The 11547-nt window shown below is 40.5% G+C and overlaps 6 protein-coding genes across 6 annotated transcripts; 2 read left to right on the forward strand and 4 right to left on the reverse strand.

Annotated features, from left to right (window-relative positions):
- Positions 1-186: 186 nt before the first annotated feature.
- V1514DRAFT_46843 (uncharacterized protein) lies at positions 187-1193 on the reverse strand. The gene is made up of 2 exons (XM_066930029.1): positions 993-1193; positions 187-937 (listed from the first exon to the last, which is right to left on the reverse strand). Exon 2 carries the CDS (start codon positions 922-924, stop codon positions 340-342), a length of 585 nt encoding a protein of 194 aa, XP_066783736.1. The 5' UTR covers positions 925-937; positions 993-1193; the 3' UTR covers positions 187-339.
- A 993-nt stretch (positions 1194-2186) lies between these two features.
- On the forward strand, positions 2187-4266 carry V1514DRAFT_367414 (uncharacterized protein). Its single transcript, XM_066929865.1, has 2 exons — positions 2187-3679; positions 3733-4266. Exons 1-2 carry the CDS (start codon positions 2545-2547, stop codon positions 4215-4217), a joined length of 1620 nt encoding a protein of 539 aa, XP_066783737.1. The 5' UTR covers positions 2187-2544; the 3' UTR covers positions 4218-4266.
- A 97-nt stretch (positions 4267-4363) lies between these two features.
- On the forward strand, positions 4364-5670 carry V1514DRAFT_362925 (F-actin-capping protein subunit alpha). The gene is made up of 7 exons (XM_066929754.1): positions 4364-4476; positions 4533-4551; positions 4615-4730; positions 4789-4878; positions 4928-4971; positions 5020-5160; positions 5228-5670. Exons 1-7 carry the CDS (start codon positions 4414-4416, stop codon positions 5565-5567), a joined length of 813 nt encoding a protein of 270 aa, XP_066783738.1. The 5' UTR covers positions 4364-4413; the 3' UTR covers positions 5568-5670.
- On the reverse strand, positions 5575-6269 carry V1514DRAFT_351941 (uncharacterized protein). Its single transcript, XM_066929470.1, has 3 exons — positions 6127-6269; positions 5970-6074; positions 5575-5901 (listed from the first exon to the last, which is right to left on the reverse strand). Exons 1-3 carry the CDS (start codon positions 6259-6261, stop codon positions 5752-5754), a joined length of 390 nt encoding a protein of 129 aa, XP_066783739.1. The 5' UTR covers positions 6262-6269; the 3' UTR covers positions 5575-5751.
- A 1113-nt stretch (positions 6270-7382) lies between these two features.
- Positions 7383-9071, reverse strand: V1514DRAFT_329955 (uncharacterized protein). The gene has a single exon (XM_066927420.1). It carries the CDS (start codon positions 8897-8899, stop codon positions 7610-7612), a length of 1290 nt encoding a protein of 429 aa, XP_066783740.1. The 5' UTR covers positions 8900-9071; the 3' UTR covers positions 7383-7609.
- A 288-nt stretch (positions 9072-9359) lies between these two features.
- Positions 9360-10739, reverse strand: V1514DRAFT_319670 (uncharacterized protein; the record flags this gene model as incomplete). The annotated part of the gene is made up of 1 exon (XM_066925956.1): positions 9360-10739. One exon carries the CDS (start codon positions 10737-10739, stop codon positions 9360-9362), a length of 1380 nt encoding a protein of 459 aa, XP_066783741.1.
- Between the last annotated feature and the right edge of the window lie 808 nt (positions 10740-11547).

Raw genomic sequence — 11547 nt, forward strand, 5'->3', positions numbered from 1 at the left:
ATAATTTGAGCTCCGTCAACAGCTCAAATACCATCTTTGCCAGCACTCTTCCGGTAAGTTTTCCACGAATTTCCTTAAAATCCAGACACTGTTGGCGATACGTGAAGTCCGGGGTAAGCCAGTGCCCAACAACTCCTAAGATAGGAACGCCATTTTTGCTTGTCCACACATCTAAGAAGAGCGCTATCGTCTGACAGCTACTTTCTAGCTCACGAATCAACTTGGTACGAGAATCTTTGAATTTATCCTCGACCAACAGCTTGATAGCTTATCGCGATTTCACGGGAAGCTCCAGTCTAGGACTTAGACCCTGAACCGCTGCAACGAATGTTGGCTCTTCTACCATTGTGAATGGTTGACCAGTTTCCACAAGCCAGCGGAGCAAATTCTGCTTAAATTTTGCAGATTTGGTTTTCTGCGAGTTTTGCTGCCACAATTCGGCCACATATTCACAGAGCTTGTTGCATCAGTGAACAGGCGTTTATGAGAGTTCATTATGTGTGTCACCATATTTGAGGTCGAGCCTTTTCTCTTGGAGTCTGCAGTCGCCCAGCCGCAATGGTCACACTTTACCTCATAATCGTTAACGGTAACTGTTTTGTTTTTTGAAGTGAAAGTCATGTCTAATTTTGTGCGGTTGAAGTGATTCCATATCCAGCTCTTCATTTTGAACGCGCCTTCGTCATCGTCGGTTGTTAGTTCCGCCGAGACTGTCTGCTGGCTTGCAGAGTTTGTTGATTCCACCAGAGTAGAAGCAGGTTCATCAACTGAGTCGGCAGGTTCAGACGAAAGATTGATCAAGTCTTCTTCGAATTCAACTTTCAAATCAACAAAATCGACAGACTCTACACCTTCCAATCCGTCATTTAAAGCATCATAGTTTGGTCGGCTCACGACGCGTCTGGGCATTTCTCGAGAAGACATTATCGCAGTTTTTCTACCCAAATTAGTTTTACAGCTAACATAGCAGCTATATATAATATAATAAATACCTATTTAAGATTTAACCAAATTTTAAACAATGATTAGGCAGTAAAGTCTTATTACAGTAGTGTATGGAGAACGAAAAGTGCGTTGGTAAAATGAATTAAGGAGAGAGAAAGTGCTAATTGACGCGTCAAGGGGCGCGTCAAGGGGACGGACGCATCGCCAATCAAAGCGCGTCTTGGTAGCCGGTTGGTTATGGAAGCACCAGTTCCAGTTACAATTTGGGACGAGTTCAAGTTGTTAAGTCAATTGCATTGACTATTCCTTATTATGGACTGTTGAAGTCTGCTTGGCTAACTTCCTTACTTGCCAATATCCACGGATACGCGGATTCATGACCATAGAAATAATCAACTACGGTAAAACAGTAAAAGAAAAATATGACCACTTGTTATTGCTGGATCATGGTAGCCGGTAACAAGTGTTTGTTCCATTTAACAAACTTGCTATAATTTCCTGATTTGGAGTTCTATAGCTATACCTGCATTTACAGTTCAGAATTTATTTTCTGTCTAAAATGCTATTAAATAACCGAAACTGCGGTGCAAGATCTTGCTATACTGTTGCTCGATCGATGAACTCGAAATCAGCGTAAAAAAAGTAAATAAAGAACGGCGAGGCACAAGATTTATTATATACCTTGACCCCATCATCTGTTGAAGTACAACTAAGGTCAATGCTTTTCTGATTTGCATCATTGTATAGCAAAATTGAGCGGTCATATAAAAATAACTTTTCAAACACACTTGCATATCCCGGTTACGACTCGACTAAATTGAGTACAATTCCATTCAAACAAATCAACGCTTGTGAATGCGTGTGCCCGTTTGGACCCTTTCGATTAATTCAAAATGTGCAAACAATCGAGCATATTTCTTTTTTTTTTCCAAAATAACTAAAAATAAAATACCTTAACTGTAAAAAGAGCTCAAGTTACTGAAAATTTTCTCTTGTTCAAGTTTCAATGGCTCCTTTGATCGAGAGGCCACAAGAGAATCACAAATTTATGGGATAGCAGATGTTGGTCCCAACCCGTAGCTGTCAGCCACTTGAGATGTCATGTCGCATATGGCTTCTGACCTGTACAGTGTAAACCAACAGTAAAATTAAAATTCAAATTTAGAAACTACCTAGTTATAGATATTTCACGATACAAACAGGACGTTTGAACAAAATTCGTTTTTATTACCCTACGGATGAGGTAATCCATTCATTGCATTTACCAAATGTTCGCCATCAACAACGACCGGCAATTCACGCTCCACAGGTCGTGTTTAGTCTCTATTCGATAGTGTATTCTTTTTGGCTATTGTTACATGTTATTCGAGTTATACTGGGTTTTGTATATTCCAGATCGTTGGCAATTTTCAATAATTCGGTCAATCATTTTTATAGACGTACTGTTTTTGTGATCCACTTCTTATCTTGCAATTGTTTATCACGTTTCCCCCGCGGCATCACGGCATGTCGGCTTAATCACGAATTCTGTCGGAAGCTCGTTAGCAATTTTTTTTTTTTTTTTTTTTTTGGTCGGCCAATATATAGAGTGAACTTCTTATGAGTTCTGGGGACTGGCAGGCGCAATGCGAGGCCATTCTCGACGACCCCGCAGTGCTTGAGGAGAATCAAACAGATCAGATTGCGAGTATCATTGCTCGAGTGTTTGCAGCGGAGGGAAAAGTTTTAACGTCGTCGGATCTTGACTCGAAGGTGCTTGAAATTTTGTGGAATCATCGTGATGGGAATTCAAATATAGACAGTATCAACGACAACAAAAACGACAGCAATAGTAGCAACAGCAACAGCAGCAACACTAATAATAATAACAACAATAACAATAACAATAACAATAACAATAACAATAACAATAACAATAACAATAACAACGACAATAGTAGTGGTAGCCATCACAGTGGCTCTTTGAAGAGGATAACGAAGGTTGTCAAAGGAAAGTTTGCTGTTCCGACATCTGTTGGGCGTCCTCCATTTATCCTGGCAACCTCAGATATAACTCTATTGCACACAAATCCTCGGCCAGTCACTCCGGAAATAAGTCATGTTTCTTTGGCCAATCAAGTCCAAAAAGCTTTGGAAGACTTTGACATTAGCTCAACCTCTTCACCAATATCTTCAAATGGTTTCACTAATGATTATGATGATGACGACGAATATTGTCCGTTTGAACCTTCAAGTCAACAGCTAATAGCTGATAGCACAACACACTACAGTCCACTAGCGCAGTATGATTCTGCTGCTTTTACGCACGAAAACGATCCTACTTCAATTCAGTCACACTCACTTTTTATTCCTCAGTCATCAACTTCGTCTCCTGCAACTTCTACATCTTCTTCGGCCAACTACAATGGCATTACTGAGATTGGCACTCCAATAACGGCAACTACGCCAAGCTTGATTGATGAAACACCGTTTGACACGACTTCCCCGTTCGATCATATTCGTGCTGCAATACCATTACCAAGCGCGAAGAATCTAAGTGATTACGAAATTAGTTTGGTGCTAGAAAATAATGGTTACGATATTCAAATCACGCTGAATGAGCTAATGGATAAGTTGCTTGGAAAATCTCCAATACAGAAACAATCTCTCAAGGTGCAGACCATTGGTCCGGCTTACAGCGTTCAGACTTCATCTATCGCTAGTAAAGAACACCCCAAGATTCCTACCGTGTGTCGTATGTTTGCAGTATTTTTTTTTTTTTTTTTTTTTAAATATTAATTATTACAGGGTATTTTTTGACTACGGGCCAATGCCTTCGACCTGACTGTCGATTTTCACATGACTTGTCGGCGACCGTGTGCCGATATTGGCTCCAAAGTTCCTGCTTGGCTGGAGATACTTGTGTTTTTTTGCACTCCATTCCTCCGGAGCTACTATCTCGGCTTGAATCTAAAGGGAATTCGACCGGCGTGGCAGCATTGTTTGGAAGTGCATTGTCTAATGTCGAAGAGACTAAACCTACCCGAGTGAAAAAGAACATATCGTTGTTGGACGAGTCTGAGTTCCCTTCGTTACCGATTAAGTCAGTTTCTTCAACGCCTGAACCAAAGAAGGCGACCAAGAGAGTACTGTTGAGCAAGATTACAGATAACACCGCACCAACCGCACAGCATAGTCTTAAACGGCAAAGTTGGGAAATTAAGCAATCTGCCCAACAGCTTGTATCTCCGGCAGTCAAGACTGGCAACACCTCCAGATGGGGAGCTGGGTGAGGTTTAGTTGCACTTAAAATAAAAAAAAATAAGTTTTTAAAGAAAGTCGTAGATTGAATTGTTGTAAATTGTGCCGAGTTATGGTAGTTAAAAATTACCGGACCAAGTAAAGTGCGTGCGCGACGGCGCTGCGGACATTATATAAACATTGCTATCAGAGAACTGCCCACACACTCGACCACACCAGAAACTCAAAATGTCAACACAAGCAAAGATCAATGCGGCATCGAAGTTCTTGAGTGATGCTCCACCGGGTGAGGTAACATAACCATCGTCACGGTTTATTTTGGATCGGTCAAGCTTACTCGACTATAGGTTAAGGACGTATTCGATGGTATAGATTATTAAAGCAGCACGCGCGAAATTTCGTCACCAACAGTTGATTTTTTTTTTATAGACATTAAAGCAATAATCGAGGAAGACGAGGATATAATTGAAGGCTTGAATGATGCGTTTGAGAATTATAATATTGATCAATTCTCAATCGTCAAGCTCCCTGGAATTCAGAAATCCGTACGTGTCAATTTGGAATTTTAAATGGTCTGAATAGAAAAACTAACATTTCTGATAGGTAATTATAAGCAAGTTTAATAGTCTTGGATCAGGCAAGTTTTTTGACGAAGAGGCGGGAAAGAGCTTTGATGTACATCATGCTTCACTGGTGAGTTTGGAATGCGCTTGAGGTTGACTACATATCTAATTAAACACAGAAAGTTAAAAACGTTGAAGAATATGCTTCTGAAAACTCATCCGTGTAAGTATTGCTTACAATTGCAAGCAGTTCGTTGCGTTAACCGTTTAGTGGATCATCGGTCATCGATGACGTTAAGCACTACGTCTCAGAGCATTTCCCCGAGCCATCAGCGTACGGGGTAATTTCGTTATCGGAAGATCGATTGGCCATTGTAATTGTTGGAAATAAATATAGTCCATCAAATTTCTGGTAAGGACCTTTTTTTTTGTAATGTATATGTTTGAGAACCCGAGTTTTGACATGTAATTTTATATAGGAACGGAAGATGGAGGTCGTCGTATGAGGTTGATCTCGCATCAAATTCAATTTCGGGAAGCATTGACATTGATGTTCATTATTACGAAGACGGTAATGTTCGCCTGAAAACACACAAAGAAGTTTCAAGTTCGTTCACCAAGGGACAAGCAGTCAAGGCCATCGGTGTCGCCGAGAAGGCATATCAAGAGCAACTCAATCTGGAATTTTCAGGTCTTGGTGATGGAGCCTTTAAGTCGCTTAGACGACAGCTGCCGGTAACCAGGTCAAAGATCGAATGGGGGAAGGCAATCGGGACTTACAGACTCGGACAAGACATTGGCGGTGGCAGAAGCAAGTAGAATATGACGGTGACAGGACATGTATATGAAGAATGTCAAACTAGGGAAGAACTACGACTTTTGTGTTGAAGATAAACCATTAAAGTAAACTGCCACGATGCACTAAAATTTACGTGCCGTTTCACTTTGAACACCAATTAAAACCAGACACCATTTTTTAAAAAAAAAAAAAAAAAATTATGCCTTAAACTAAACGCCAAACAAGATAAATGAAAAGTACCGCTGCAAGAATAAAGAAAACTGATTTGTATATTGGATAAGACACGCCAGCGCTGCGCGCCAGTCTAGATGATGAGTGTCTTATTGAGCTCGTAAGATTTGAAAAAGCTTCCGACTATAAAAACAGTTAGAATAAAAAAACCGCCAGATGATTACATGTACATCATATATTTTATTGCATACAGAAGCTTGAACAAATGAGTTATCTGAGGCCTGGGCATGAATGTCCGTCGTGACCTGGCGAAGTGAAGAAAGTTTGGAGGCGAGATCGTCTAGCCTGCTGTCGTTCTACACCAGTTAGACGAGTTAATACCGCAATGTGATTCCACCGATTCCGTACCTGGGCTTCGCGATCATAAGCTTGAGATGCAGACATGATGTGGGATCTGAGATCTGAAAGTTGCCGAACTTTCAGATCTTCACGGTCTCGGGGCCACCTCGTGACAAAGCACATGTGCACTGTGGCAATGTTCATGTGGCTGGTGCGTCATCTGCGCCAACCTCCGTGGCAAAACCCTAGCCCACGCGTGCCCCGCCCCGCACTCCCAGCAAAACACTATAAATTCCCCCCCATCGCCACCGCCCAACCGCAATTTTCTTGTGCGACTGAATGGATACCTCTTATGTTTATACTCAGTCATGATTCATAACGTCTTTTTACGACCGCCCATGTCATGATTAGATGTCGATTTTTTATTCCCATTCAATCCATTCAGATACTAAACGACTCTTGAGAGAGAGTTGTGTATGTATTCTGTTTGTTTTTTAGTATTGATGTGCAGGTATAGGATGATATTCCAAACGCCTCTCGTCGGCAAGTTCTCGTCATATTCTGGTGATATCATGTATTAGCTAGCGTGCTCGCTACTTTTTTCTCGTACCACCTGATGGTTAATGGTTGAATCGGTTTAAATCAGTTTTGTTGCGGATCCCGTTTTTTTTTTTTGAGTATTTCGTGATTCATAGTGACAATCCTTTCCTCAGCTTGGGACTTGTGCACATACTGACGGCATACTGACGGCTTTCCTGTTCGAACTGAGCGATATAAACCAGCTGTGATTCTACGGTCTGTTGATTTTGCAGACGAGTCTATTCCAGTTACCTTTTTCGATCCCTCCACTTGATTTATATTGGCCCTTTAGATCGATAAATCGTTTGCGGTGTGTTGCCTACCTTCATGAAACATCATGTGTGCTAGTTACTTCTGCTTGCATTATTTTCGTGCATTCGATTACCAAACCTCAAAAGTAAGCTTTATATATTTAGTTATTTTTGATGTTTTGTGGCTGTTAAGGAATTTTGTGTACTTTTTGTGGGATTGTGGAATATTTGGATGTATGTGCACTTATGGACACGATTCTGGGTTTCGACTTGGGCTTCGCAGGTTTTTTTTCTTAAGCGGCTTCTTTTTTTTCCCTGCGAAGTTTGCGTGCCTCCATAACAAAGTGCTAGTCTTAAGAAGACCCGTTTTTTGCAAAGTTGGTGGTCATTCTTGTTTTGCATGTGCAACAGGATAGCCAACTTCTCTTTCTCTATATGTTCGTTCAATAGTCGTAGAGCCAGGGAATTGAATAATGTATTCTGATTCAGAATCTTACCATCTAGAAACATTGCCCGATCGCAAAATTATCGTACATTTAATTGACCACCAAAGTTTACGACAACTCCAAAAAGTACGACTTTTAATTCCCTGGCTCACCGCTTACGATTTTGGAGTTTTAAACCAGCATGGATCTTGTACGTGAATATATAGAATGGAGTCTAGTTCCACATGTACCAAATATAATATGCATACCAATTTTTTGTAACTAAACAATGAAAACTTATTCTTCATATGGCATTGGAAGAGTATTCAAAGAATATTGCGCATAAACAAATTCTTCTTTAGACTCTGATTGTATTGCTGATGCCTGAGTTTCGGGAATGACTTTCCAACTAAGTGAATCCGAGCTCGAAACTGAAGATTGGCGGTTATGAGTCGATGATTGCGACATGAACGATCTCGGTACTAATATCCGGCCGTTTTTATCATGCTGTGATTCATTATTATCGTATTCTTGCAAAGATGATGTATTAGTTGGCCAATACATTGAATCATGATTAGCTGAAGAATCATGATTAGCTGAAGCGTTGGAATGATCTTTAACATTGGCATTTGGCGTGCAAAAGTCTTGCGCATCTTGTGCGCCTGGCCAACATTGAATTTTGGTTTCATCATCACGTTGCGACTGATTAAACGAGTCCATATACACAACGTTGCCGAATTCTTCCTCCTCATCATCTTGAAAATCATCATTCTCAAATACCTGTGATGACGGAACTTGAGCTTTATTATCAAAATTATTGGCATTGGCAACTGGACCCGATAACCATCGTGCTACCGGCTTGTTTCTTAATTCATCCATGGCAGTTTTAATATCTGTCATGTCCAGCACCACGTCGTCGTGGTTGGTATCGTCCTCACTGCTATCATCAAGCATGTAGCTGTTTCGGGCAAGAATCCGTGGCGCAAGGTGATTATCGAAGCCAGAATGCTCCGTAGCTTTGTCCTGTACTGTGATATCGTCCTGGCCCGGACTTGTCATCAGTCCTTCGTATTCAGTATCTGATGAATTTTTCGCGCCTTCAATGTCGCTAAAAATATCGTCTAATCCAGCAAAAACATCTTCCGATGACATGTTATTGTTATTACTACTATTATTATTATTATTATTGTTGTTATTATTATCTGAACTGCAAGTCTGCCTTAAAATCATTTTATTTTTTGACTGGTTCATTCTAAGACCACCACCGCCAGCGGCGAATTTTTCTTGAAATTCCGGCGTCGGTATAAATTCAAACACGTCTTTTTCATCATCATCATCATCATGCCTTCTTGCCAATCGCCTCCGTTTCGGTTGCCGATTTGCAACAGTATTCATTCTATTTCCACCTAGATTCATACTTTTCTGATCCCGAACCAAAAGATTTTCAAGCCCTTGCAAAACTGGTGATAAATTTTGGCTGGCCGGTCGTGGCTCCGATCGACGGCGGGGCTTGACAAAAATAAACCCGTCTTCAAACCGAGCAAGTCGTCCCTGACGTAAACTTACAAGCGGATTTTTGTTTTGCATAAAATTTTTTCTGCAATTAAATTTATTTATTTTTTTTTTGTGCTTTTTTTTTCCTGCCGTTTCTTTCGTCTTTCCTCTGTTGCTTGACCCGAACTGCACTTAATTGCCTATTAATTGCGTAGTAATAAGAGCACGCGTAAATTTAAAGTTTATGGGCATCACGCGTGCATATCGAATAGCAAAATAATAGTTTTTTTAATGATACATGTTAAAATGTTATTGCCTTGATTGATTAATTGTTCCCCCGTTGGGGGCCTTTGCATCATCAAAACTGATATTTCAATACCGCTGTGTACTTGTCCAATTGATAGCTACCGAAGTATATATTATTAATTATTAATATATTGTATATATCAAGTCTAACGTCTCATTCATTATAAATTACATTAACACCAATTGCACCATTGAAAACCCTTTCCACCACTTTATGCGATATGATATAGAAAAAAAAAAACTGTGTTTACTGTTCATCCCAGCTTGCGTATCTATGAATATAAACTTGTCGATTCACAAACTTGCAGAAAAAAGTTTCATTGCCCAAGATCGCACGCACGTTTGGCAGGCAATACCGTCTTGACTTTTCTGATTCGTAATCCCATACTTCGACTTCGCCCGAGATGCCGCCTAACTGATAAATTCCGTGAAATAAATATAAGCATTTAGAATTGGAATTAGTGATGCAATCTTGAATCGGATAATAGCTGTTTGCTGTCTCATCATCAGCCTTGCCATGACCAGGGTAAAACTTGTGCTCTTTGCCCACGCCCGTCTTTTCGTCGACCGTTATGGTTGAAAGGCAGTATCCACGGCAAGCACCGCCTTGTCGTGAAATTGAATATCGAATCTTGCCATCTTCACAGATTGGATCAAATAATTTGGCAAACCTGAATTCAGTACCGGGCAGGACACCGACTGATGAAACAACCCGTCCTTCCATGTCATATGCTTTACAGAATCCGGGGAAAGGAAACAAGCGCATGTCTTCATTTCGTGGAGGAAGAGAAAGTAGGTAAATTTTTTTATCCTTAAATACTGATGAGGTTTCCCAGAGCCCGGAATCAGTGTAAGAAAAGTTTGCTAGTAATTTTCGAGTCTTGAGGTTCCAAGCCATGACAAATTTCTTGGGTGAGCCCATGGAAATGCAAAATCGAGCCACCAAATGTTCGCCATCACAATTAACCGAGTTTACACCTGCCAGCTTGCAACCTTCAGGAAACCTAAAAATCATGACTCCAGAATTTTTCAATGCAGAAGAAGAAGAAGAAGAAGAAGAAGAAGAAGAAGAAGAAGAATTGCTCTGCCCATGCCATCCGGGAGAAGCCAGGTCAAACACAAACACGGCATCCTTATCCGATTCCTGCCAAATCAGGTATGAATTCAGTTCAGAAACAATCATGCTGGTCACGTTGCCAGTTGCAAATTCAAAAGTTTTCGGTGTCATGTCATGCGATTTGCTGGCAGACGAAAAATCCCACACAAGGAATTTCCGGTCGTGTTGAAGGTAGACAACCAAATAGTCATTGGAGAATGCGGAGCACGACACTTGATTAGTGACTTCGGGGCCCAACACGTGCACTTTTTGTTTGGAAAGATTAAGAGTCAAAATTGAATGTTGATTATAACATGACCGCAAAAATCGTTCATAACACGTCAATTCCGACGCTGCTGAATTAGGGTCAACAAGTTTTGAGAACGTGATTGGATTCGTAAAAATATGCTGCCACGTTTTGGACACCAGCTGAAAATGAACAAGGTCTGTAAGCCTGGGAACGTACTGAGCAATAGTGGGGATAATATCAATTGGCAAATTGCCTATAATATCGAATGCTGTTGTGGCCATATTTTTTTTTTTTTTTTCTATATTTGAATAAGTCGCGTTGCCGCGATATCGTGACCGTGACGTTAGATTGATTAACCGATAAGGGGCGATGAGGTAATTCAGAGGCCGCGACTGGGTTGGCAAAGTACAAACAGAAAATTCAGATGTGACAAATAAAAATTTGTCACCAAGTGCAAAATGCTGTGACACGGTTTTGTTTAAACAAGAATGCAAAAACGAGGCGATCCGCTCGACTATATTTATATAAAATAATGAGTCCTTGTTTTCTGTTTAATCGAAGGTTGGGAAGGCAAAAATAATATCAAGATGGCAAAAAAAGTAAAAAAACCTTAGTCCGGCGCCGCGCCGGATTGCTGTTAATCTCATCATCACTCCCGACTATGGCTCCGTAACAACTTTTTTTTTTTTTTTAAAAGGTCATGATGGTTGAGATACGTCTATATTTACAAAATTTACAAGAAAGGGCTTGCATAGATTATTGCTGATCTCAATAAATACCCGCCGGGGAAAAATTAATTTATACGTCATTAACTTGGTACAACGACCAAGACTGGCCGGCCCATCGGCTTCAGCTCAAAAATGATATTAAACAGCAATTGCATTCAAAAGCCAAAAATAAAACTAAATAATGAGTCAAAGTTCAGCTTTTGTTGTTGTCGTTGTTGTTGGTCTCACTATCGACCTTATTTTTGTCGTACGACAATTAAAGTTCAATTGCTCATCGCGATGAGCAAACTCACGCTTGTGCCCAAAAACGCGCCACACCCGTTGCCGAATATTCCCGACAGCATCCAAAATCTCCCGAATT

The sequence above is a fragment of the Lipomyces japonicus genome (assembly GCF_038497905.1).
Source record: "Lipomyces japonicus strain CBS 7319 unplaced genomic scaffold V1514scaffold_16, whole genome shotgun sequence".
Classification (NCBI taxonomy): domain Eukaryota; kingdom Fungi; phylum Ascomycota; class Lipomycetes; order Lipomycetales; family Lipomycetaceae; genus Lipomyces; species Lipomyces japonicus.

What these genes read in the sequence shown, in the direction of transcription:
- V1514DRAFT_46843 (XM_066930029.1), bottom strand. Translation starts at nt 924, where the DNA reads ATGTCTTCTCGAGAAATGCCCAGACGCGTCGTGAGCCGACCAAACTAT.
- V1514DRAFT_367414 (XM_066929865.1), top strand. Translation starts at nt 2,545, where the DNA reads ATGAGTTCTGGGGACTGGCAGGCGCAATGCGAGGCCATTCTCGACGAC. An exon ending in CAAGATTCCTACCGTGTGTC is followed by an intron (nt 3,680 to 3,732) that starts GTATGTTTGCAG and finishes TAATTATTACAG; the next exon opens with GGTATTTTTTGACTACGGGC.
- V1514DRAFT_362925 (XM_066929754.1), top strand. Translation starts at nt 4,414, where the DNA reads ATGTCAACACAAGCAAAGATCAATGCGGCATCGAAGTTCTTGAGTGAT. An exon ending in GCTTCTGAAAACTCATCCGT is followed by an intron (nt 4,972 to 5,019) that starts GTAAGTATTGCT and finishes TTAACCGTTTAG; the next exon opens with TGGATCATCGGTCATCGATG. An exon ending in TATAGTCCATCAAATTTCTG is followed by an intron (nt 5,161 to 5,227) that starts GTAAGGACCTTT and finishes AATTTTATATAG; the next exon opens with GAACGGAAGATGGAGGTCGT.
- V1514DRAFT_351941 (XM_066929470.1), bottom strand. Translation starts at nt 6,261, where the DNA reads ATGAACATTGCCACAGTGCACATGTGCTTTGTCACGAGGTGGCCCCGA. An exon ending in CTTATGATCGCGAAGCCCAG is followed by an intron (nt 6,075 to 6,126) that starts GTACGGAATCGG and finishes TAACTGGTGTAG; the next exon opens with AACGACAGCAGGCTAGACGA. An exon ending in ACTCATTTGTTCAAGCTTCT is followed by an intron (nt 5,902 to 5,969) that starts GTATGCAATAAA and finishes CTGTTTTTATAG; the next exon opens with TCGGAAGCTTTTTCAAATCT.
- V1514DRAFT_329955 (XM_066927420.1), bottom strand. Translation starts at nt 8,899, where the DNA reads ATGCAAAACAAAAATCCGCTTGTAAGTTTACGTCAGGGACGACTTGCT.